This window comes from Tenrec ecaudatus, chromosome 5, assembly GCF_050624435.1.
Source record: "Tenrec ecaudatus isolate mTenEca1 chromosome 5, mTenEca1.hap1, whole genome shotgun sequence".
In the NCBI taxonomy this organism is placed as follows: domain Eukaryota; kingdom Metazoa; phylum Chordata; class Mammalia; order Afrosoricida; family Tenrecidae; genus Tenrec; species Tenrec ecaudatus.
Window position 1 is genome coordinate 64542924 of NC_134534.1, and position 27162 is coordinate 64570085.

At 44.5% G+C, this 27162-nt stretch overlaps 1 protein-coding gene across 3 annotated transcripts in view; it reads left to right on the plus strand.

The window, feature by feature from the left end:
- The window catches only part of JPH1 (junctophilin 1), a 109615-nt gene extending 82456 nt beyond the window's left edge, over positions 1–27159 (plus strand). Inside the window, exons 3-6 of one of the 3 annotated variants that reach the window (XM_075549557.1) lie at positions 4806–4924; positions 18059–18708; positions 25703–25798; positions 26330–27159. In XM_075549557.1, the coding sequence (XP_075405672.1) occupies positions 4806–4924; positions 18059–18708; positions 25703–25783 (850 nt within the window). In that variant the 3' untranslated portion in view covers positions 25784–25798; positions 26330–27159. Of the gene's footprint in view, positions 1–4805; positions 4925–18058; positions 18709–25702 lie in introns of all 3 variants that reach the window. The other 2 variants (XM_075549559.1, XM_075549556.1) reach the window with 2 other exon arrangements.
- The last annotated feature ends 3 nt before the right edge of the window (positions 27160–27162 follow it).

Here is a 27162-nt window from a genome sequence, read left to right on the forward strand (position 1 = left end):
TAGCAGATTGTATACATGAATCTCAAACCCCAAAACACACAGGACTAAAGCATCATCTCTTACCAAGATCATAGCCATCCATGTCTGGGCGACTACATACAGCCTGCCACTTAGGAATGTGCTCTTCCCCTCTTGGTTTTTGTACCATTTTACACCCAGCCCTTTTGTGGCCAACAATCTGTCGACAAAGGCCCATCTACAACATGCTCCATGATTCCGAAACAACAGTGTGATGTTGGAACATGGATACATTTATTTTTTTTAGCAACTACCTAGCTGTTCAAATCCTGTATTCACCAAGTGACCCTTCACAAAATATTGTATGTCCTGTATTACATAACTATATATCCTGTACTTCACACATAGTTGCTCTAGGCATTGGGAATATGACAGAGGATTAAAAAAATTTTAAGTGCAAATGATCATGAAGCCCTCTCTAAGTTCAACTTGGTCTGAGTAGGAGTGAAATGAGCCCAGTTGAGAAAGTTGGAAAATTGCATAAACAGAGCCTCCTACCAGTTAGCCCCACAGGCCCCTGGTCAACTTCTCCATCTTTCTTTCCCTGTAGCCTCAGGCATTCAGTTTGCTGGCTGCCTCCAGCTGCCACCTGGTCTAAGTGTTCTGTACTTAGACCAACTAGAACGCAATGCCATTTCTGAAATTCTCGTCTCATCTGTGTCTCTAAAATAAGTTCAAACAACTCTTTTAGACTTTTTATTACAGAGTTCCTATAATCCTCCCCAGTACTAAAAGGTATAATAGAGGATTTATAAAGTTATAAGAAATAGATGCCCATAATTATCATCTGAATGGTAATTGAACAAAGTCTTTCCTTTTGGAAATGGTTAGCCTAAAATTCTCTTTTTTTACTGTACATGTCCTTTTTTTTTTTTTTTTACAGTTTTATTGGCACTTAATCCACATATAAAGCCTCTGTCATCATAAGACAGTGGGTCTCCAGGGGCTTACGTGGAAAGCAAATATTTTGAGAATGATGAGGGTAACAAATGTGCAAATGTGCTTTATACAATTGATGTATGGATGGATTGTGTAAGAGTTGTATGAGCCCCCAATAAAATGATTTTTTTAAAATAAGACCGTGGGACTCAACCTTCCTAATACCACCAGGGCATGTTGTGGCGACCTCCTCTACCATAAAATGATTTTCGTTGTTACTTCATAACTGTAATTTTGCTACTGTTATGAATCGGGGGACCCCTGTGAAAGGGTTGTTTGGCCCCCAAAAGGGGTCACGACCCACAGGTTGAGAACCACTGTCATAAGAAGACCCTTTCTTTTCCCTAGCTCTCTTCTTAGCCCTTGTCCTCCAGGTGGATAAATGTTTGAATGCGTGAAGATGGGCCAAGGAAAGGCTGAAAGACTGAAAAAGCCCGCTCTGCCTGATTCCTTTTGGTTTTGTACAAGAGCAGTTAAGCACGCTCCTTGGTAGCCCTCCTGAGCATGTGCTCGGGACAGATGCAGCAGTGTGCTAGAGCCTGCTCCTCTAGGATGGTTAAAACTAAATATGTGTTTCCCTTCACAACTCTATGTTCAATTGCACAAGTATAATAACTTGAAATCTATCATGGTGGGAATATTTACACCATGGAAATCAGGCAACATCTGTAGAGACAATAAAGAAACTCTACAATCAGAACAGGGTCAGGAGCAGACTTCAGAATGTGCAATTAGTTGTTCATATGCAAGTTTAAGTTGAGTTGAAGAAAATTAAAACAGGTCCAAGAGGACCTTGCATATATCCTACCTAAATTTAGAGACCATCTCAAGAATAGACTTTATGCACCCAACACCAGACAGGTTATGGGATGACATCAAGAACATCAGAAGTGACGAAGCCGTAAAGTCATAAAGGTCACAGGAAGGAAGGAAAAGACTGTAATAGGTCTCAGGAGAAACTCTGAAACTTGTTCTTGGACATTGAGTAGCTAAACCAAAAGAAAGGATGAAGTAAAAGGGCTACACAGAAGATTTCGGATTGTGTAGTGTTATGATGAACTTGCCAAGACTTGTAGTTAAACCAAAGGAGAACAGGCAGCTCGCAAGCTGAACTAGAGAAAACAGCCAAACCCTGGGATGCTACATTGAAACGAAACATTCCATGGCCAAAATACAGAATGACACTGGAGGTATCAATACAAGATGATACACAAAGTACCAAGAATTGGTCACCATTCAACCTTTTCAGGAAGCCACATATGATCAAGAATTGATGGTATTTAAGGAAGAACACCAAGCTGTATTGAACGCATCAGCATAAAGCCAGACCCTGGCAATTGGCAGAAGATCAGTTGAAATGTTTCAACAAATGGGTGCAACTCTAGAGTTGCTTACTCACTCACGCTTCTATGCCAAAAAAATTGGAAGATAGCTCCCTGGCCATCCGACTGGAAGCAAACCTTACCGGTGCTCAAGTCAAAGAAAAGTGATCTAACAGAATGTGTAAATTATCAAACAGTTCATTAATATAGCACAAATTTTGCTGAAGATTATTCAAAACATGATGGCAGAATATATTGATAGGGAACTTCCAGAAATTCAGGCTGGATTCCCAACGGGGCATGAAGTGAAGTGTATTGTTGCTAATATCAGACGCTTCGTTGCCGAAACAAGAGAACAGCAGAAAGCTGTTTCCCTGACCATGGAAAGGGTCAGAACCAATTAGAGACAGCATTGCAAAGAATAAGAATTCCAGAGCACTTAACTGTGCTCCTATGGAAACCGAACACAGAGTAAGAGTCAGTTGTTTGCACTGAACTAGGGTATATTGCATGGTTAAAAATCAGACAGAGTGTGCACCAAGATTGCTTTCTTTCCCCACACTCCATGTGGACGCTGCACAAAGAATCCGAGATGCTGGAACAGCAGGACTGGAGGAGGACTTCTTAACCCCCTGCAACTTCCGATGGCACACCTTGCTTGCTGAAAGCACTTGCTGATAAAACTCAAGAGTACAGCCTTCAATATGGATTATGCCTTCACATAAAAATTCTCGTGACCAATAAGCAGCATAATAAATGGAGCATATGGTGAGGTTGTCAAGAACTTCATTTTATTTGGGTCCATAATTGGTGCCCATGGAAGCAGCAATCGGGAGTCAAATGACATCGTATTGAACAAATCTGCTGCAAAAAAATGAGCAAAACTAGCACTTCAGAGATTGTGCTTGACCCGCTGTAGTAGTTTCCGTTTCTTCATAAGCACACAAAAGCTGTGCAGTGAATAATGAAGATCAGAGAACGAATGCCCTTGCATTACATTCTTCACCAAAAATAGTAAATAAACTATGAACTGCCAGAAAAGTAGCCAAGTCTGTCTTGGAAGAAGTACAGACAAAATATTCCTAAGAAATGAGAATGGTGAATCTTTGTCTCTCTTACTTTGGCCGTGTCATCAGGAGGGACGAGCCTCTGGAGAAGGTCACGCTTGGTAGAGAGCAAAACACAAAAGGGCCACCAGCAAGATGGATGGACACATGGCTGCCAACAGTGGGCTCTGACATAGCGACGATTGTGCAGATGGCTGAGGGGCTGGCAGTGTTTTGCTCTGTTGTACTTGGGCGGCTATGAATCAGAACCAGCTAGACGGCACACAACAACAAATCAGCCTGCAAGGAGCCCTGATGGTGCAAGGGTTAAAGCAAGCAGCTAAGTTAAAGTTCAGTGATTGGAACCTACTAGCTGTAGCATGGGAGAAAACCCTTAGCAATCTCCTGCAAAGATTTCCGCCCTGTAGAAGCAGAATCAACCGCACACAACGATGAACAAAGTTCCTGAGTGCAAACAGGTAATCTACCTGGGTTCCCAAACTCCGCTGAGCATTGGAATCACCTGAGGGTCTGGTGAAATGACACTTTCCTGGGCTTCATTTCGCAGCCAGGATAGCTCCGTGGTTATGCATTGGGCTGCTAAGCTAACGGCCAGCAGGTCAAACTGCCAGCTGCTCTGCTTTCGACTCCTGTAAAGAGTTCGAGTCTCAGAAACTCTTCTGCCCTATCCTGCAGGGTCACTATGAGTCAGCATCAACCTAGAGGTTTGGGTGGGGTTTTTTGTTTTGGGCAGTTGGCGGGGTGCTGAGGGTGGGGGGTGGTGTCTCCATTTAAAACCTAATTAAAATAATCTCGAGGAGGAAAAGCCAGGGATCTAGTTTCCCCAGATCCCCAGGTGATTCCAATGATGAGTCGGGTTTGGGAACCTAGAGCCTGCTACTGAAAGGTCTCAGTATACCCAGGGTCCGTGGAGAGCAAAGCCCTGGAGGTCTACTCCCACACCAGCCACCGAAAACGATGAAACATGTTCTACCCTGACACACACAAGATCACTATGAATCAACTTGATCACAGCTGGCAAAGTTATCACTTGGGCTTTTGTCTCGTTTCCAAGCCAATTGACCAGCACACCACAGGGCAGATCTCTTTGAATCAAATTCTTACACTGCTTTTATCATAGCACTGAAAATCGTGAGCATTATATTAAGTCATAGATTTTCTTTTGCTCTCCGTAAGTTTGGGAGGAAATGTCAACCAAAGTCAATAGAGTTCATCCAGAGGGTTTGGGAAACCCAGCTTTGGTTGGCAGCAGATGGATATCTTGTTTGTGTTTTTCATTTCTAGCAAGGTCTGAGTCCATCTATACCTATGTTCCTCAAAAGGTAGGGTCCTGAAGCCTGCCATTACAGGTGTTGAGCCATAATGGTACTGAGCATCCGTCTGATGTAGAAGGTTTGCTTGTTTGTGCTTCATGCATCGGGTGCCGCCTTTGCTGACTGACCTATTGTGTCCTGTGCAGGACTGCACATGCAAGGGCGAAAGCAGATGCTGCTGACCAAGCTGCACTGGCCGCCCGCCAGGAGTGCGATATCGCGAGAGCTGTGGCCAGGGAGCTGTCACCTGACTTCTACCAACCAGGTAAGACCCGTCTTCCTGTGATGGGAAGGAATGTAGGAGCAAAACCATTGGCCTCTAGTTTTTGTGTATCATTTGTATCATTCTTTGTTTAACTACAAGCCCGGTGCCTCTTGAGTCCCAGCTGGCATGCTTTCGTATTCTCTGTTTCACTTCTCTGAGTTGTAATAGCCCTTGCAATGACCACACAGAAGTCACAGGCAAAATTCATGCTTAGAGGATTTTTTAAAACAAAGGTAAGTTGTAATACCAGTGAGACATGCTCAGGGCTGAGTTGTTTATCAGAACACAGTTACAAAGTTCAGTCAAGTCTGCTAATAAATGCCCAAAGGGGCCTACCACTCTGCTATAAGCCTCAGCCTGAAAGCATTCATTCAGCACACTCAGCTCCCTATGTTATTTGGTGGTGAGAGGCACCCTATAAACCTTAGCCTGTAAACCTTAGCCTGAAGACACTCAGCTCCACTTTTATGGGTCAACAAACCCAGCTTCCCCATTTAAGTGCCCAGGGCATACCACTCCCCAAGCCAGCCCCCCTGCACTGAAGCACTCAGCTTTATGTGGACTGGGAAGTACTCTGCTCGTAGCTCTTGCTGATAAGGACATCCCTTCCTCCTGCTTCTCAGAGGACTCATTTTATACACAACAGGACAACATGCCAGAGAATCCTATTCACACATACAAGTTAATCCTATCATAATCTCGCGTCCTCCCCTCCCACCACCACCACCATCTTCTTACCAGGCCCATGCAAAGAAAGGTCATTTGGAGAGTTAGAGACTTCAGTTAGAAGAGCCACATTAATTAATTCACTGGCCCTACACCACCAATACCACAAAAAGTACGAGAATGTGTTAACAAAAATCTGAAGTCTGAATGTAGCACTAGGGATTTGGGTCATTGGCCAGTGTATCTCCTCTCTCCCCATTCCCTGCCAAGCAACACACAAATAACAAATGTTGAGCTATAGTCAAATGAAACCAGAATCTAAAAGAGGTATTTGATTCCAAGAAACTGTTAGCAATACTGAAGTCAATATAGAAAATACCCTAAATTCAGAGGCACATGTAACCCCAGCATTAGTAGTATGAGAAGAGTCAGTAATTAATAGTGACTGTTGTTTGGTAAACATACCTAAATTGAAGCTCAAAGGAATTTGGTCGGGAGATAATGCACTTTATGTGCATTACCTTTTAAAGATCACTGCACAAATTTTGAGGAAAAAGTCACTGATGAACATGACCAACTCAAAAAAATTCTTAAGTTATTGACTGACACCTTGTATGTGATACAATTCTATAGTTTAAGAGAGTTGTACCATCTGCCTGGCTATTAGAAAATATAACATCTGGGTCCTAAAAGCTTAAAGTTAAACAAGCAGCCATCTAACAAAGCCCACATGGAAGAAGCACACCCGCCTGTATGATCATGAGGTGTCGATGGGATCAGGCATCAGAAGACCCAAAACAAACAATTGTATCAATGTGAACATGGGGGGTCAGAATGGAGACCCAAAGCCCATCTGTAAACAATTGGAAATCCCCTCACAGAAGGGTCACAGGAAGGGACAAGCCAGCCAGGGTGCAGTATAACACTGACAAAACACCCAACATTCCTCTAGTTCAGAGGTGCTCAACCTGTAGGTCGGGACCCCTTTGGGGGTCTAATGACACTTTCACAGGGGTCACCTGATTCATAAGAGTTGTAAAGTTACAGTTATAAAGTAGCAATGAAAATAATTTTATTGTCGGGGTCACCACAACATGAGGAACTGTATTAGAGAGTCGCGGCATCAGGAAGGTTGAGAACCACTGTTCTAGTTCTTTAATGCTTCATCCCCCACACCCACTCCCCCACCCCCCTGTCATGAGCCCAGTTCTACTTTACAAACCCAGCTAGACTGACGCATGTACACTGGTACAGATAAGAGCTCTCAACACACAGAATCCAGGACAGAGAAACCCCCTCAGGAATAACCATGGGAGTAGTAATACCATGAGGGTAGGGGGAATGTGGAGGGAGAAAGGGAGAACTGATCACAATTATCGATGTTTAACACCCCTCCCCAGCCCCGTGGGCGAACTACAGAAATGTGGGTGAAGGGAGACAGCTGAGAGTGTAAGATATGAATATAATAATTATAATTTATCAAGAGATCATGAGGGAGGCAGGGGAAAAAAGAGGAGCTGATAACCAAGGGCTCAAGTAGAAAGAAAATATTTTTAAAATGTTGATGGCAACATATGTACAAATGTGCTTGGTACATGTGATATATGGATTATTATAACAGCTGTAAGAGCCCCAATAAAATTATTCACACAGAAAAGTTATACCATCATTACTACAGTCAGTTTGGGATCATTTTCCTCATTCTCTCATCCACTGTTAGTAGCTCCCACTTTTCCCCAACCTCACCTGTCATGACCTAGAGAGCCACTAGCCTAGTTATTGTCTCTATTGATTTAATTATCCTGGATTTCATATAAAGGAAATCATGCAAACAAACAATACAAACCCATCAACAACAACAACAGAAAGTCAATCCTAAAAAAAGCAGAGGATAAAAACTAGAACCAATTGAAAATGGGTCAGAAGGAAAACAAATGGTAAGGTGTTAAATTTTTAAGCTAACTTGTCAGGGAAGCCAGCCCCTAACACATCATTATGGGTCCGGTAGGCGCAATTATACAGCGATAATAAGTAAAGATCATAGTAAAGTTATAGAGAGCATGAGAGATAGAAGTGAAGTATTGAAATAAATAGAGTCAGACACGATTCATGGTAGCATGCTCACCTCAGCCCCGCTTGGTGGTCCCCGTGGAGGGAGAGAGAGAGCGAGCTTTAATGCTAGCCCAGGCTTTATATTCTCTAGGGACATGCAAGCCCCCTAATTACAGGTGAGGACAAACATCACAGGAAGGGGTTGTGCTATAGGCAATACAATAATTAGAGGGGGTGGTCTAGGGACATACATGTAATAGTAAGAGGAGGGATTGGGGGTATACATGTGATAAGATGGGCAGATAACTTAACTTTGGATGTCACAGAGCCAGTTTTGTCTGTTACCTGGCTCAACTGATAGAGACCATTATTGGTAGAGTGTGAACATTTGGTTGGTCGCAGGCCTCAGGGAGAAATAGTTTATTGTCCCCAGCAGCAGGGAGCAAGGCCTACCCTGTAGTCTGGTGACTAACTGCCCTCAGGGAGGATGTCTGTAAGCCTGTGATCTACCCCCACAAGTCCCCCTTTTGTTTTTATATATAAAATTCAAAAGTCACATGGGCGATGTGGCTATTTTCTATACATTAAAAACTGTCAAATCTTCATAATCCAATTAATGTAGCCCAAAATTCAGGCTTATAGCAAACATTTTGAATTCAGGCATGGAGGATAAAGTCCCCTATGCCCATCTGCTATTGGAGGAAGGTATGAGAGGGGCTGGGTGCCGCAGCGGGAAGAAAATAGAGCCAAATAAGAATGTCTGCTTCCATAGGGAGAATGAATCAACCATGTGCTCACTCTGCAGCACAGCTTTAAGGGAGAAGCTGTTTGGAAAACTTAGACAACTGCAGGAAGATGTACCTGGACTATATCACCAACTACCAGAGTGGCAGTCTTCCAGCCGTGGAATTCTAGTCTTCCAGATTTCCCTCCATTCAAGTCAGGGAGTAAGTCCCAGTTTTATTTCCCTACAGTGCTAGTATCCCACATTTCCCCTCTCTGCATTGGGTTTAAGATTCGATAGTGTCACGGAGGCAACATTTTTTTTCCCACATCTCTCAGCTTCCTTTAGAAGCGACAGGAGACTGCAAGCATCACAATTATGATGATAAACAACACAGTCAGACTGGAACTTAAGCTACGTGAGATACTTTGCACCCAAGCTCACGGGTCCAACCCTTCCATGCCACTCACCAACTGCTTAATTATATCAGAGCCAGGAGATGCCTCAAGCTTGTCTTTGAATGTATAGAAAATATCCTTTTTAAGCTGACCAACATCCAATGAAATGTTTCCCTTAAACCCCTTGCAAATGTTTCCTAATCAAATCCCAATCATGCAATGTTACATTATATAGGTAAGGAGTTACACAGAAATCAGTTACATTCCAATCACATTGTAGCATTAATTAACAAGTCCAAAATCTAAATCCAGCATGGAAGGAATGAGTGAAGTTAACCAGGAGAAACAATTGCAAGGTTGTAAAATCATACAGTGTAAGAAGCCTGAAGGGCAAAGCGGCTTAATTGAGCCTGTAACCTTATTGGTAAACTTGGAGAAAAAAATGTCTGTTTGGTAAGTTGCTTCAAGAACAGCTGAACAAATTTATTAAGAATTTTTTTCAGTCTTTCAAAGTATGGTAAGAAGTTCTCACAATTTAGCTCTCTTAATTCTCTGAGAGCTGTGAGCGAACATTTACATAACAATGAAGGCTATCTAACTAGCCCTTATACTGAGTCAAAGCCTAGCAAGTTAACTGAGATGGCCCCACACTAACTGTATCTGCCATAATCCATTTTCTAAGGCAGTCTGAAGACAGAAACCAGTCATATCCCTGGTCAGTGGCCACAGCGAGTTCAGTAGAGACTTAATCCTTGTGGGTACTCTACAAATAGACTTTGAGCTTTCATTGCGTCTGCAAACAGGTGCTCATAAGTTAAATTAGTACAACTCCCTCTTCTGGTCTTGGATTTAATTATTTGTAGTCCTTGGTTCACACAGACTGGTGTGCTTCTTCCTTGTAGACTTAGCTGACACCTCACTTACATGGCTGCTTGTTTTAATATAAGCCTTTAAAACCACAGACACTAGTCTTTCTGGTAGACAGGCACCACCTGCTATCTTCATCATACTTTGCTATAACACATATATCTTCAATGATCGCTTCAAGAGAGCAAGTAGTGAATGAGGCCAAGTCAGAAAAACTGACTGGTACAATTAAGTGTGAGCTCAAAATCCATTCATATATCTAAGGGATATATATATCTCTCTCCCTGGTCCACTTCAGGGGTAACATTATCCGGCTCTTGAGAAATAGGTAATCTGCAGGGGACACTTGGGATATCTAATAATAGTATCATTAATCTAGCCAAGGGAATAGAATCTAAAATGCTGATAAAAGGGAAATGGACTTACATAGGAAAGCTTATTTTTCCATATTGCTTTTCAGTCAATCCAAGTGTCTAACTAGCACCCTAGCCCTAGCCCAGCCCCTTGCACAACACAAGTGTGCAACACATGTTTTTCAGATGAAGGTGACACTGTACTGGAACTCACGTAGCGTGGCTGTGGCCAAATGAACAAGGTGAATCACAGTGAAGAGAATAGCGCGATCCGTCTAAGAGCCGGCCACTCGCCTGCCGTATATTTACATATCGAAACAGGAAGGGCGTGATTTTTCTGCAGAGGAAGACAGTGAACAGCCAGGTTAAGAAGAGATGGTTGTCCTCTGAGACGGGCCCGGAAAGGGGTAGCCTGGCGGCCTTTTGACAGCTGCGGTCATCATCGAGCGACTTCTGTCATTACTCAGACCCATGGGAGACAACCAGTGGGAATGGGATATTGTCTAGCGGTGCATCGTTTCTATACCATTGGGTTGAATTTAACTCATTTAATAGTCATATATATTGTTAAGAAAGAAAACTTGCCACTTCCAATGCCCTCTGGCAGAAATTGTCAGCATCATCATTTTAGTGCCAGGATCCCACACGTCCTGATACCAGTGTGAGGAGCCACGAGGATGCACTGGGTTCCCCGTGAGGTGGCTCACCCCAAGGTCAGCAGTTCGGGGAAGCTGTCTGCTCCTGTAAACTTGATAAAGCAGTCCCACTGTGGATCAGAATCCACATCACGGCAGCAGGCTGCGTTTGGATTGGTTTGACCTTGGGTCAGCACCTGTGGTTTTGTCCCAGCGTTCATCAATTGAACGCCCTGGGAGTACAAACGGTAGGAAGCAGTAATTGTGCTGCTCCTCCCTGGCAGTACTGCCCATGAGAACCGCTGCCATTATAGGCAAGGCCCTTTCACGCAACAGCCCGGGTTTGAGCTGTGTGAAAGAAAACAAACTGCCGGTTGCTGTCTGTAGATGACAATTCGATGACAAGTGTAGGTGTGCATTCTGCTGAAGAATGAGGGCCCCGACCGCTTTCCATGAGGTGCTACCAAGAGGTAAATGATACAGAAGACCATTGCAGTTTCCCACACTAAGTGGCTTTTAAAAGCCTTTGTGGTGTGTAAAAGCCTTTGTGGTGTGTAAAAGCCTTTGTGGTGTGTAAAAGCATTTGCAGCAACAACAAATTGTGGGGAAATGAAACTCCACCCTTTCTTCCTGAAACAGCTTCATATAAGTGCTATCAGTGATGATGACAGCGAGCCTGCTGAGGACAAGAGCTGTGGGCCATGGCTGCAGTCCGCTCTGACCCACGGCCAGCGCTCCCTTTAGCAGCTGCGTAGAAGGCCTTCTGTATACTGTACGGAGATTACTGACCTGCCCCGGGAGGGGAACTCATGCTTGCCAGGCTGCGTTCCCCGGGCATCGAATCAGATAGCTGTTTTCTAAAAGGGCTTCCAAGCCCTGTTCCTCGCCACTCACTTCATTGCCGTAGCTCAGATGTAAATGCTCCCCTTGTTTTGAAGGTATGTGTCGTGCATGGAAGTGGTTCGCCTGGGAGGCGGGATGTCTGTGAGCATCTGTGTTTTGGATGCTATCGGGGTCAGCTGTCCATTTTCAGTAATCCTTCCAGATATTTAGCACCTCTCTTCAATCACACCCTCTCCGTGCGGAACCGCACTGCTGCACAGGCCACTTAAAGACCAAGGGGGAAGCGTAGCCACCTGGGATTGCTTTATCGCTCACACTGTTAAGTCTTAAGTAATTAAAAGGTATTCAGCTGTATGCTTGTGAGTGTGTAGGTAGACCACTGCAGGTTATTTGTTGTCATCGAGCCGGCTTGGGCCCGTGATACAGCATTGCCTGATCCCACATGTCCTCACAGTCACGGGCACGGTCAAGTCCATTAGCACAGCTCTTGTGCCTTTCCTTCTCCTCACTGGGGTGCCCTTCCCCTCACTGACCTCCTGATTCATCGAGTTTGACTTCCTCCTTCAACAGCTGATTCCTCCTGATGACATATCCAAAGCCTGCAGTCCGGGCGGGCTGTGTTCTTTGTGATGCCGGAGGTTCTAGTTAGCTCATTTTCAGAAGGAAATCAGCAGGACTTTCTTCCTAGCCTGTCTGAGTCTGAAAGCGCCACTGAAACCTGCTCGTATTTGCAACGTCCCACCAAGCGTCAAGACAAGGCTCAAGACACCACAGGATGACAAGGATGGGTTGTGTAGGTCCTAATGGGAAGGAGCTGATCGCTGATGGAAAAAAAAGACAGAAACACTGCCCTGTCGTGGGCACCTTCATTACCTTGAACCCTCTGGGAGATAGTCGGCCTGCTCCCTGGGCAACATCCTCAGTCAGCTTTGTTGAGCTGTGTTTGAGGCTGCATGCTCTCACAACACACCGATCATTCACTTGTGAAGGAGAACACTGCAGTATTTTCATAGTATCAGTGATTACGGATCGCTATTAGCTACTTCTGACATAAATCAGAGGTCTTTAGAAATCAAAGCGTATTTTCTTTAAATGATTGCCTGTCATTTTTTTAAATCATTTTATTGGGGGGTTGTAAATCGCTTATCACAATCTGTACATCCATCCATTGGGTCGAGCGCCTTTGTATATTTGTTGCCATCATCACTCTCAAAACATTTGCTATTCACTTGAGCCCTTGGTATCATTTTTACCCTTGCCTGTCATTCTTAAGATTCAGAGTTTCAAAAGGGAAGTGTGCTGGAGTAGATGACTCTCAACTCACCTTTCAAACCCCAAATTCTACATAAAATATTTCATAGAAAAAAGGAATCTGAGTAATCTATCAATTGACACGAATAGTTCTCCAGTTTTCTGGTTCTCTCTTTTTTAAAAAAATTGTTATTGGAAGTTCTTACAGATACCATAACATTTCATAGTTCAATCACATCACACATTACTGGTTCTTAACACTTAATTTAGAGTATATGCAGTTTCACAAATGGGTCGTGTGTACAAGGCTCTGCAGCAGGTGTTCCCTTCTCTGGGTTCTCAGTTGTGACATGGTTACGGATGTCGCCATAAAGTCCCATGGGAAAGAGACAGTCTTTCCACACAGAATAGAAATGGGATCCTATGACTCGCTGTCATAGAACCTGTCAGCCTTGTCCTCTCTCTGATTGGCAGCCTCCATTGTAAACAACTAATTTCTATCTAAAGGCCACTGCTGGTGCTACAAAGCACTTCATTTGGGCACTGTCCTTGCGGACATGTGTTTGGGGTATCTTCCTGGTGCTCCTGCCCGCCTCCAACCCACTGAGGCTTACCTACGAAGAACTAGCTCGATGCCCTGCTGTTAGCCATCTGCCGTATCTGGTGGGAGCATTTTTGCCAACTGTAACAATCAACCTTTCAGAGTTAGTGGATGACGTGTGCCGAATGCTGTTTAATATTAGGTAACATGTCAGGGAATTGAAGAACTGTGTCCGACTTCCCAGCATGATTCCCCAGCATGGGGGGAATCTCTTGGGAGGGGGAATCCCTTATAATTCTTTGCCACTGTCTCCAAAAGAAAGGAAACTGCGGACTGCAGCCACTCTCTCTCCTTGTATATTTTCCTTCCCTGGCTGGATTCTGACTAGTCCTTGTAATGGACCACTGTATTTCATCAACTTGGTGTTTCTGCCATCACAGTTACAGATTATTATGCAGAACAAGTGGCAAGCTCAACCAGGGCCTTCCAAGTTGAAGTAGTCCAGCAAACACTTCTGCCATCTGACCTAAAGGTTTTGTTTCTAAAGCACGTAACCCTACTGTGCAACACTGAACTGTGTCCTCCTCGGGCTGGCCGTCCTCAGTGGCCTGTGCTATGGCCGAACCACTCCAACTAGATTGAGTTGCATAAAGTTGGAGTTAAGTCCACCTCTTTAGAAATTCACTGCCATCGAGTCAACTCTGACTGATGGTGACCCTGTAGGGCATGGTAGAACTGCCCTTGTGGATTTCTGAGACGGTTACTCTTTGGGGGCGAGTTGAAAGCCTCATCTTTCTCCCATGGAACCTCTGATGGTTTTGAACTGCCGACTATAGGGTTAGCAGCCCAACATGTGACCACTGTGCTTCAAGGGTTAAATGTAACCAAGGTCCACCTCCATGTGACTTTTTTTTTCTCACTCTTTCATGCACCTGTGAGTGGGTACCACAGAATCACTTGGAGCGTTTGGTAAATACCAAGGTGTTCCCTTCAGATGGTTTTGTTTGTTTTGTAGTTTCTTGAAGACTTTTTAATACTTTGAATATCCAAAAAGCCTGTAACAAAATCAGCCTCATTTAATTCTTGTCAAATTAATTAATCATCATTGTTAGAAAGAAGGTGAACTATAGGTTTTAAGAAAGGATGTAGTTTTGTTTGGGGGTTTTAAGGAGAAGGCTTTGCCTTAGCTAGATTTTTCTTAGTGCTTCTCTCTCTTCTAAATCATTTTATTGGGAGTCGTTCTCGGGAGCACAGGTGCAGGAGCCACTGCTTCGGGAACCAAGGCATGTTTAAATGCACAACAGTAGTCGTCTTGTTAGCTGTCATTACGTCTGTTCCAACACGAGTCAGTCCTATAGACACACTCCGTGAGGCTCCCCAGGCTGTGAGCTTACAGCAGCACATCCCCAGGCACCTCTGGGTGAGTTTAACCCCAACCTTTAGGTCACTAGTCAAGTTCTACTAGTTTCCACCACCCAGCACCCTCATGAACAAAAGATTTTTTTTTCATATGAAATTTGGTCCTAGAAGAATTCTAGGTAGCTCTTTAGGTCACCGGCCCTTTAGATCAATCCAAGGGAATATGCCTGAAAGACACATCTTAGAAGAGTGAACATCAGTAACAGTGTTAGAATTGCTCTTCCTGATATACTTGGGACAAGAAAACTATATCAAAGAGGCAGCAGATCAGATGTCTGATATTTGAGAATTACTAGATTTAACAAGCTGCATAATCAATGGAATCCAGAATATCGCTTCATCGGTCTGTTAATACACATTCCTCCAGTGACCAAATTATTCCTTACTTGGCCTATGAGTGGTGGGTAGTATAAATTAAGAGGCAGGGAGCATTCTTTTTGTGTTCTGTATGCAGGTATTGGGAGATTTTATTAAAATGCTGACCTTTAAAAGTCATTTTATTAATTTAAATCATTATGATCAATAGTTTTTCTTATACTCACATTTATTGAATTACCCGTGTCCCTCAGCTCTACGGCCTGGACTCTTCATGATCTGTGCACATACATCTCTATCATGCCTACACGGGGATTTCAGGAGTATTTTAAAATGAAATAACAGCTAGGTGCAAGTCAGGCCGCCTCAGTCAGATGACACTTTGGGTAGAAAGGTGAGAGGAAATATATCAATATCTTTGATTTGATTCTTTTCGAAAGCTTGTGGAAGGAAGCCCCTTATGTAAACAAGACACTGCCTTTGTACTCGACCAGAGAACATATTTTATCCCAGACGAGAGTTTGTAGACATTATTCTCCCAAAGCATAGTGATGAGCTTCTTCGTGAAATCCAGTGTAAATGTTCTCAGTGAGTCTCAAGAAGTAAGGCGGGGCGGGGGCGGGTGGGAGAGGGGGCGGGAGCATCACTCGTTCCTGCTGCTTTCTCTGTGTGCTACGTTCTCATCCCAGGGCACCAAGAAAGAATTCTGAAATGAATGCTCCCCGCTGTCGATTGATTGTGGCTGTCCTGAGTGTTTGCCTTTCTTCATTCAAGTAAAATGCTTGCCCCTTGACTAAGAATCCTTGCCGCCATCTCTTTGTGTGGGATTTAACAGATAACGGCCAGTTTTTAAAATGGGAGAAGGGGCACTTAACCACATTTGGAAATGTGCTTTGCTGGGGGCGTTCAGAGTCAGAGGTTCAAGTCTGTTCTCCTCCTAGGTGCTTGTGACAAGGTCACTGGATCATCAGGCTGTGACACCAACCATCATCACTAGATACAAGCTCCATGCAGTTGACCCTCCTCTTCACAAACGGATGCATGCCATTTTAATTTAAACCTGCCATTTGGACACATTTGGGAAACTAGAATTCCTGAGGGGCAAATTAGGATGGAGAACGAGAAACACTGTACGGTTAGCCATCTGATTACAAGCTGTGGTAATGAAAACTCAGCGGCCCGCAGCTCTGACGTTCACATTACATGCCTCCACACGACAGGACCACCTTCAGGATGCACAGGAGCTCTGTGACACGCAGCTTTCAAGCTGCTCTGTTTCCACCTTAGTAGTATCAGGATAGTGACACCTAGGATTTTGGTAAGGCTCTACATTTTTGGCAAATGGCCTGATTACCATAAATTATTATTCCAGCCTTCACTGGAAAACCAATTACAAGTGTAAAGAGGCATCATGGAATTTTTGTTTTAAAAAAAACACTTAAAGGTCATTAACTTCAAAAGTTCCTCTATAAATTTTTGAGTTTGACTGGGTTGAAGGGAGAAGGAATTGAGCCAATGCAGTGGGTGGGAAAGGTGTCTCCCTGGACTACTCAAGAGACCATATTGCCGGCTGGTATCAATTGTGAAGAGGAGGGTCTACTGCATGGAGCTTGTATCTAGTGATGATGGTTGGTGTCACAGCCTGATGATCCAGTGGCCTTGTCACAAGCACCTAGGAGGGGAACAGACTTAAAACTCTGACTCTGAAAGCCCCAGCACAGCCCCCTCTCCAGGCCACTGAGCCCACGTCATAGGTGGCTATGTGTTACGTGTTACGTGCTCACTACAAGGTCAGCAGTTGGAACCCACAAGCCGCGCCCCAGGGGACGCACAAGACCATATGCTCCTGTACAGCGGGGGACACCCTGGATACGTTTGCCTGAGTGGGAATCGGCTGCAGGTCACGGGGGGTTGATTTTTGCTTCTGACTTCCTTAAGCGTTCCAACTGTGGTGCCACGACTCCGCTTGTTCCCCCCGGCCCCCCAAATCCTCCCATCATAACACACCAGTCACTTCTCTTTTTTCTTTGTTTTTCGAAGATCATTTTATTGGGGGTCCTTGCAACTCTTATAATATTCCACACATCAATGTATACACATGTTGTCATCATTTTCTAAAAATTTACTTTCTATTTGTGCCCTTGGTATCAGCTCCTCTTTTTTCCCCTCCCACCATCGTGACCCCTGCTAAATTATAAATTCTTATTATTTTCATATCTTACACCAACCACCATCTCCCTTCACCCATATTTCTGTTCTTCGTCCCCCTGGTTGGGAGTGATGGGGGTGGTTTATGTGTCAAAGAGTCACTTTTCTTAAATTGCTGCTTCTTAGGAAAATAACATAATGGTTATAAACAAGTCTTGAAACATTCGGAGGTGGGGAGTGTATCTCTATCAGAATATAGAACCAAAGACAGCCACAGTGTCCCATTGTGATACTCTGGGAAACCCTGCCGATAGGAATCCCTAGTTTTCCCAACCAGGAAATGAAGCCACGGAAGTCGCAGTCTGTAGTATAACGGAACCCAAGCGCGTGCTCCTGATTAGGAAGTTTACGTGACCGTTGAGGAAGGATCGAGACAGCTATGGAACCTGCAGGTCACATACTTGATTAAATTTCCAAACACATTTTAAAAAAACCCGCTTGTTTCTTTATTCAGGTGTATAGATTCAGTGCTTGGCGTTCTCGTTTTGTTACACAATTTGAATGAGCAGGATCATTACAGTTTGGGTGCCAGTGTTCCACTAACGTGAAGTCCCCTCAGGGCTCTGCATGTAGGTAAGCAGAGTGCAATTCTTTGGGCAGTCAGAACTTTTCAACCTTTGTGTCTCTGAATAATAGAAATGGTGGTATATACTGTTTTCAATTGGGGAATGAAACATGCTTATGTGGAGTCAAAACCTTTTAAGTATAGCTAAGAGGAAAAGGGGGGAAAGTTTAATCGGACACAAAGAAAATGTGGGCATGTCTACATCAGTTGACATAAATGTACCATTATGAAGTGTTCATCGGCAAGCTTCTGACCGTGGCTTCACTTTCTTTCTTTTGCTCTTTTTCGTTTTTGCAGGCCCCGATTACATCAAACAGAGATTGCAGGAAGGTGTAGATACTAAAGAAAATCCAGAAGAAAAGGTACCCGAAAAGCCACCATCCCCAAAGGAATCGCCTCACTTTTATCGCAAAGGTACAACGCCCCCACAGTCTCCTGAGCCAAGTCCCAGACAAAGCCACTCTCCCCAGCGCCCCTCCCCAAAGCCCATGAAGAAGCAAAACCCCAGCTCAGGGGCAAGACTCAGTCAAGACAAAAAGAGCGTGGCTGACGAGCAGGTGACCGCCATCGTCAATAAGCCCTTGATGTCAAAGGCACCCTCCAAGGAGATGGGAGCCCCGGTACCCCAGTCCAAGTACTCTGGCCGCCATCACGTCCCCAACCCCAGCAACGGGGAGCTGCATTCTCAGTATCACGGCTACTACGTGAAGCTGAACGCACCCCAGCACCCTCCGGAAGATGCCGAGGAAAGCGAGGGGTCCAGCCAGGTGTCCTCAGCACTGGTGCACAAGCCCCCACCTAACAAGTGGAGTCCCCCTAAATCTGTGACAAAACCAGTTGCCAAAGAAAGCAAAGCTGAGCCAAAAGCTAAGAAGTCTGACCTTGCCATACCAAAGAATCCAGCAAGCAACAACTCGTGCTCTTCTTTGGAAAAAGAAGCCAATTCAGTAAGTCTTTTTAAGAAGTCTCTCTTCCTCCCCCCCCCCTCCTTCCTGCTGTGGTTCTTTCTAGGAACAGCATGGGTTACTGTGCACGGTGCTAACAGCCGAGGGAGGAGGCCTGGTGGCAGAGTGGGTTATGGGTTGGGCTGCTAACCACAAGGTTAACATCAAAACCCCCGGGTGCTCCTCGGAAGCAAGGTGAGGTGTTCTACTCCTGTCAAGATTTAGTCTCAGAAACCCGTGGGGCCAGGGCTACTGCTCTGCCCTGTCGGTCTCTATGAATCAGAATTGCGTGGTCACCCGTGAAACAACAGAGGTTTCTAATAAAGCTTTTAACACATTGGTAGCTCGCAGGCAGACACTCCTCCATAGTCGCTTAGCCACCCACCGAAGAGCTAATTCCTGTCCATAAGCCCTTTCCCTCTGCTTACAGCATTGCGTTTTCCCAGCACCTCTGCGGCTTGATCAGGGTAGCTAACGCTCTGCTGGCTAAGAAGGAGTCACAGCTACTGCCAAAGGGCCTGCCACATTTCCAGCTACAGATAGCAAGGAGTCTCTACCTTTATTTTTTTAACCGTTTCGTTAGCTGCATTGACAATTTAATAGTTCAGTCATACTAAAGAGAATTGTGCAGTCATCCCCACAAGCAATTTTAGAACATTATCTTTCCCGGGCTCATTGTTATTAGTTCTTCATTTCCACCCCCAGCCTCCCCTGCCATTCCCCCAATAAACCATTAATCCAATTACTATCTCTATTGATTTACCCATCCTGGAAAACCCAATAACAAAATAAAACAGAGGAAAACCGCCATTGAAAAGAAAGCAGAAACTATTGAAAATAGAACAAATTTTCAGTGGGTTGAAAGGGAGATCAAATGGTGGTGTGTAAAATTTTAGCTTAACTGCATTTGTAACAATGGCTATTTACATCCTGTCACTGATCAGAGGGGATTCACCAGAGGCTTAATCCACATGGGGACCTTGAAAATGGATGTGGGGCTTCCCCTGTCATCCAGAGACTTCACCTTCCCTTTGACCGTAGCAGCCGTAGACGGAAGAGCTAGACAATAGGGACAGCGTGCGTATCTTGTTGCTGCCCTTCCGTTGGCTCCAACTCATGGCAGCTTTGTTCAAATCCACTAGATGCTGCCCTTCCTAAACCATCTCCATGACAGTTGGCAGATTGAGTTCACTGATTGCGGCTGTTCTGTCAGGCCGTCTCATTGAGGACATCTCTCATGATCGCCGGCACCATCTCCCCCTACTTTACCAAACAGTGTCCTCTGTAGCAACTGCTACTACCCGATGACATGAGCCAAAGCCTCAAAACCCTTGCTGTTTTGTTTTTTTTAATCATTGTATTGGGGGATCGTAAGCTGCTTTTTAAAATAAAGTCACACTCTTTTCATCTTTGTGACATCACAGAAGTCAACATTTTATTCTTTTTTTTTCAACATTTTATTCTTAACACTTCTTATTGACCAACAGAAATGAAATTTAACACCCAAAAGAAACCAAACTAAAATTAAAGCAGGGGAAAAGCCTATGGAATCTGGGATCCCAGCATGAGTAGCTGAACAGAGTGATGTTCAAATCCTTAGATGATAGTAAAATAGTGCAGAAATGAAGCACAAACTGTGTAACCTGGAGTCCCCGGCCAGAAGCATTCCAGTTGTACATCTTTTCTAGGCATTGTGAATTATAAATAGTTTGAATTTTATATTATTAGCCAGCTATGCTTTGTTGCCAGAACATTTTTTTCTTCCCCAAATGAGGACTGAAATGTTTCAATAATTTTTTTTAAAATCACTGGGTCTTGATATGACTCAGGATGTGCAAGTTCAAGTTTCTGGCAGATGCCGGTTACCATCATTGAATAGGCTTCTGCTAACTCACGGTAGTACTTACTGGACCAGAAAGCTCTGTGCTGGGCGGATGGTCCCTTCAGGACCAGTGGTGAGAGTGGCAATACTGGGAGGGTGGGTTGGAAAGGGGGACCGATTACCAGGATCTACATGTGACCTCCTCCCTGGGGGACAGACAACAGAAAAGTGGGTGAAGGGAGACATCGGACATGGCAAGATATGACAAAATAATAGTTTATAAATTATCAAAGGTTCATGAGAGAGGAGGAGTGGGGAGGGAGGGTAAAAAATGAGGAGCTGATGCCAGGGGCTTGGGTGGAGAGCAAATGTTTTGAAAATGATGAGGGCAATGAATGAACAAATGTGCTTTATACAACTGATGTATGTATATGTATGGATTGTGGTAAGAGTTGTATGAGCCCCTAATAAAATGATGAAGCAAGCCCAAACACTGCTGGGCCATCTTCTCTGTTCCTTTGGGTGCCTGGTGGCAGATTCAGTCAGCCTGCAGAATTCTCAGAAAGGTGGTTGCCAGTGTCTTAGGCTGAGTGGAGTAACACAGCCGTCTTTCCCTCCAACAGTGCTAGTGGGAATACTTGCTAAATGTGTAGCCTCATTATCCGAAAATGCATCATGTGGCTTCTGCGTGTGCACCCACTAGCTGGGGTGCCTGGGGCGGCTGGGGCTGGCCCCATACCTATGGGGAGAGACAGTGTGAGCAGCCCTGTGCTCCCCTGCCCCCACCTGCCTCTGCTGAGGCTGAAAACAGATCTCAGCATGGACTAAACACCCTCCTGTGGAAATCTCACCCTCAACCGTGTCTTCCCTGTGCCTTTCCCATTCCTGATAGCCGTTTTCTCCCCTGGGCGAGGAGAGGCCACCGTGGTCCGAAAGGTAGTCGATGAGCAGGCGCACGTGAAACACATGCAGAGAGCACCACGCGATTCAGTGTTCAGTTGTGCATATTAACTGCCTTCACTTTTACTATTTATTCATTCATTCATCCTGGCACGATAAAGACGTTTACGTTTTAGGCCAGTTCAAAATATGCAGCATACACTTCTGAGATGGAGAGACGCCATGTAATTTAGACAGATAACAACTGGAAAATCCATTGAAACTAGAGCCGATGTTTGGGGGGAAACCAGAATTAGTTAATTTGTGCTTTTCTTGGGGTGAGCAAGAAATCCAGTTTGAATCAGAGTCATTACTGGGGGGCGAGGGGGGGGGTGACGACCACACAGAATCTGGAATTCCAGTCAACCAGCTTCCGTCGTTGGCACAGCATACACTTGTGAGGAGCAGGAGCTCTGGTGCCAAAGTATCTTGGTTCAAATCCCAGCTCTGTTGTGTGTGAGCTTGGGTCTGCATCCTCCCTGTGAGCTTGGGTCTGCATCCTCCCTGCTCTGTGCCTTGGTTTTCTCTGGACTTACAGGATTATGCAGACCAGATGGATTCATGCTTACAAAGTTCTTTTCAAAATACCCGGCATAGAGCAGGTAGTCCAAAGCTTGTGGTTTATATTTGTTTCAACCCGGTTCTAGTTAAAAGCAGAAACTGATACTCTTTTCTCGTGGATTTTTGATTCATCCTCACGATGATGCTAGAGGTTCTGATCTCCTGGAAGTACAGAAAGGCTTCTGGGACGCAGGCTAAATCTTAGAGCAGATTCGTTACTTGTATGCATTGTAGGAGCAGGGAGCCTCTCCCCGGGATTACTCTCCAGCCTTCCTCCGGAAGCTGTGACTTCCGCCTCACAAGAGTGCTATCAGCGTGGTACCAAAATCTTTGTAGGATTTTACAGCATGGAAGTTCTGGTGGGAACTTTGAGCCACGTTATCTAAATAGAGCAGCGAAGGGTCTTGCAATCCAAGCCTGGCCCGTTCTGAAACCTGCCTGCGCTTTTCACAGCTCAGATCAGCACCCACGTGTGCTTTGAGATTTACTTGGTCTTCGAACTGATGCGAGGTCTAAAGCTCTCTGTCAGTCACATCATGTCAGAATAAATAATAGTAAAAGCAGTAAATGCACACTGCGCTCTTTGTGTTTTCGTCATAAACCACACCCAGCCAGCCAGCAGAAACTACCTCGCAGTTTTCAGTAAACGGCAGTCCCTCTTTCAAAGGAGAGATTCATTTGTGGGGTTAACCTCTGTGCTTGTCTTGGACTCTCTCTGCTTTATTTTGCACCTCTCAGAAGGTCGGCATCCGATCAAGACGGACACTGCCCCATGATAGCTTTTTGGATTGCCCCTGTCCCAATCAGGCTTGAAAAACAAAAGCAAGATGGGTAGTTTGTTGGTGTTTTGGTGTTTGTTTGTTGGGGGGGGGGTTGTTGTGATTGTTTCCCCTTTGCTATTTTAAGCTCCCCCTGGCCACCACAGTCATATTCATGGTCTCTATCTGAAAGCTCTCCAGGCTGTGCCCAGCCCAGGTAGCTGAAGAACACAGAGGACACGTCTTGCTATCTGCCTACTGAACCTAACTTTCCAGATTTTCTTTTACACCTGTTGCTGTTGGCACCTTTTATTGCCGGTTAATTCCTAGCTTTGCTGAATCCTCTTTAAAAATAGCTTTATAAATGGAGCAACTTTGGTATGGTAACAATATGAAGTAGCTTCAAAATCTTTAAGGAAAAATAAAATTAGGCAATAACAAAATTTTTCTCTCAAAACCTGTGACCCCCCCCTTGTGTATAACTGTGTGTGTGAGTGTGTGTGTGTGTGTGTGTGTGTGTGAGTGAGTGTGTGTGTGTGTGTGTGAGCGTTCCATGGATGGAACCGTTAGTGCTGACGGCGTGAGCATTGTGTGTGAGTGTGTGTGTGAGAGTGTGTGTGTGTGTGAGTGTGAGTGTGTGTGTGAGCGTTCCGTGGATGGAACCGTTAGTGCTGACAGCGTGAGCATTGTATCTGGATGGCCAGGAAAGGGACGCGTAAGCAAGAACTCAAAGGAAGATAATAAATTCTAAGCCAAGAGACTATACAGACTCCGACAGGGTTCAAGAAAAATCACAGAGCCTTACAAAAACGTCTTTACGGAGCAGAGCTACAGGTTCAGGGCACTGTAAAAGTTGTTGACTTTTCTTTTCTCTCTCCGTGGGACTCCCGTAAAACCAAAACTCTACTTCTTTGTTGTTATGACCCAGAGTCTGCTTCTCTGCATCTTTCTTATCATCGAGTTACCTTTGGGACTTGTGAATTAAAATCAGGTTTTAAAATGATTCCCAAAGTTCTAACACAGAGAAAAGTTAATCACAGTATGTGGAAATCATTGCAGTTTAAGAATCTCCATCCTGAATTAAGCTGATGGAAGATTCCCTCAGTTATGTTCTGAGTCAGAAAAGTCCTGGGATTTAAGTGTTCCAAATGAGCCGCAGTTGAAAAGGCTCCGAGTAAGCTGGGATCCAGCCTTTCTGAAAGAGCAACTGGTCAGGATCAACACTTGATTTGGATCTAGCTTTTCCTGATACTCTAAGGTGCCTTCGTGGTCTAATGGACGACAAGGACTCCTACCCCCAGGTTATCAGTTTGAATCCACCAGCCACTTTTCAGGAGAAAGGTGAGGCTGCTGTTCCTTTAAAGACGTAGCAGGAACCTCAGAGGGGCAGCTCTGCCCCACCCCTCCAGTGTCCCCAGGGGTCGATGCCGCAGTGGCAGTGCTGACGTTTGGTTGCATGAGCACGGCAATCACAGGCCTTAGTAGATGAGCAGTTGGGCCAGTCTAGTCGCCCCCCCACCAAAGGAGCTTGTAACATTGTTTCAATATTGTCTTTTTTAATGTTCCGATATGATTGTTGCCCCATCTGTTAATTAAGGACAATTAAAAGGATATCATTTTAATGGCCAGTTCAGAGGGCTTTCAGTGCGATTTAAGAATGAAGTAAAGATGAGGAGAGCAGGGGGGGAAGGGGGAACGATCGCAATGATCAACACATCACGCACACACACCCCTACGGGGAGGAGGGACAACAGAAACTGTGAGGGAGGGGGGACAGTGGTGAGTGTAAGATATGAAAATAACAATAATGTACAATTTATCAAGGGGTCACGAGGGTGGGAGGGGGAGAGCTGCGGGGGACGGGATAAGGAGCTGATAGCAAGGGCTCAAACAGAAAGAAAATATTTTTTAAATAATGATGGCAATGTATATACAAATTTACTTGATATCATGGAGGTATGGATTGTTATAAGAGTTGTAAGAGCCCCAATAAAATTATTTATAATAAAAAATGAAACTAAATGTTCAGAAAATAATGATGGCAACATACATACTAATATGCTCGATACAACTGATGTATGGATTGTTATAAGAGCTGTAAGAGCCCCCAATAAAAGGATCTTTTTAAAAATTAGGTATTATTTTTTATAGTAAACACCAAGAATTTGCCTTTGTGAAAGATTTGAAAAGATGGGTAAGAGGAGCTTTTTTGCTTTTTTGTTTAAAGAAACAAAGAGCTATGTAGTCTTTATTATGAACCCAGCCAAACCTTCTGCCATCGAGTCAACCTGATTACAGTGTGTTAAACATAACCTGATGTCTGCCGTGGGGAGTTTGCCAACAGAAAAAAAGAGGAATTAGACCTGCAGAATAACTTCTGAAGGTGTTTGGCTTCCCAAGTTGCAGTTTTTAACTTTCAAGATGGAAAAGTGACCCAAAAGGGTACCAGGAACAAGTCTGAACAGTGCATTTTGAGTTTTTTTCTGAAATTTTCTTTGGAGGCTTATTGTCCTACAGATTTCACTGTCACGTGCAACTGCCGGTCTGAGCTCCAGGGCCTCCTTGTCGGAATTACGCTGTAGCAACAAAAGGGACGAGATCCAGCTCCTAAGTCCCTGGGCCCGAGAGACCAAAGTGTCATCTTTCAATTTGAAAGAACAAAGTGAAAGTTTTTGTATAGGATCAGTTTTAGAATAAATCAATACTAGTCCCTAATGGAAAGTTCAGACCTGGCTCCATCTTACTACATAGCATTGCTGTTTTCACTTTATACCTTTTAGAGTTTCTATCATTATTAAGATTTTATTTAGTCTTTTGCTTTGTTTTACACACATGCACGGTTGTGTGAACTAATGTATATATTGATGTTAACATGGAAAAGTTATTAGTTGTTTTATTCTGTTTGCTTGTTTTCCAGGGCCCAAATTCAGTCATGATTGTCCTGGTCATGCTGTTGAATATCGGGTTAGCCATTCTTTTTGTTCACTTTCTGACTTGATTGGAATGAGGACAGGTAAGAAAACAGCCTTAATTTCTCGGGAAGATAACAATATATACTGTTGTCTCAGATTCAAATTTTCATTTTTACAACTACCTATTGCCCTTCCCTTTAATTTTGGCTGTGCCTGGATGTGATTCAGCAGGGTTTCCTCATGATAGAATTGTTTTGACCCCTCGGTGAAGTCATGTCAAGCAGTGGGGTTAGCCCGCCATTCTCTACTGTGCTGTCATCTGCCTTTTACGGAGCACACCTCACTCAGTCAAACTCAGACACAGGGAAGGAGGCTTGCAATTAGGATGGGATTGCAAGAGAGAGGCAACTTGGAAAATTCAGCCAGAGAACCTGTTCGGTTCCCCCTGGGAGTGCTTTGCAGCTATGGGGTCCTATCAGGGCTGAAGCAAACAGCCATGTTGGAGAGCAAAACCTTATAATTTTCTGAAATCTGCTGAAGCAGCCCATCAGGCCACGCCATCCGCCCTTGCAGAGTGTGACTCAACTGGGACTGTATGGAGCTGATTTTTGTTTTTCTCTTTTTGATGGAAGTCAACAGCTGCCTTACTATTTTACCGTCTGACGTTGTCAGTAGGGAGCTGGGAAAGGACTGCTCACAGAATGCGCTCGCAGGATTGTGTTGCCGTGGAAGTGCTTCCAACATTCACTCCTATCTCGGTAGAAGAAGTAGGTGGCAGCACCCCTCACCAGTCTTATGCCGTGACCTGCTGCTTTCACATCTCCCGGAATGTTCTGGGAACGACGTTTGCATTGCTTGTGCACGATTATGTTCATTTTTGCTGTTTATTTCAATCTGAGGTAGAGCGGCACCCAACATACAGTCCCGGACAGATGAAGCCCACCTGTTGGACCTCAACGGACAGAACAACAGAATGTTGGTGAAACTGTGTTTATCTGGACACAAATGCAGTGTGCACCACGCCATGTGTGCTCCTGAACCTGTCAACGGTGGGTTAGCTTTGAAAGTGCTCGCCGGTGGAAGGCGTCCCATCGTCCTAAGGCATAATCTCATTTTAAATGCTTTTGACCCGACTGGGGCGTCAGTTACACCCTTAAGAGGTACTAGATTTTCAAAGCAGAAAGACAGCCGTTCTAAGAACTGTCGTCCAAATTGTGCATGGATTGCAGTAATCAGTGCTGAGAGGATTCAGTTTCCGTGCTGACGTACTTTACAACCAAATAAAATCTTGTCAGTGGCTATGTTAATTCCCATGAAAGTTAAGCAAGATGTTATTTATAGCTGTGCTGCTCTCCCCCCCCCCCACCCCCACCCCAGCTCTAAGTTTTTCGTTGAATGCAGACAGGTAGAGCATAAAGCCTTGTGAAACCCCCGTTTCTTGACATGTATGCCTTTCACACTTCTC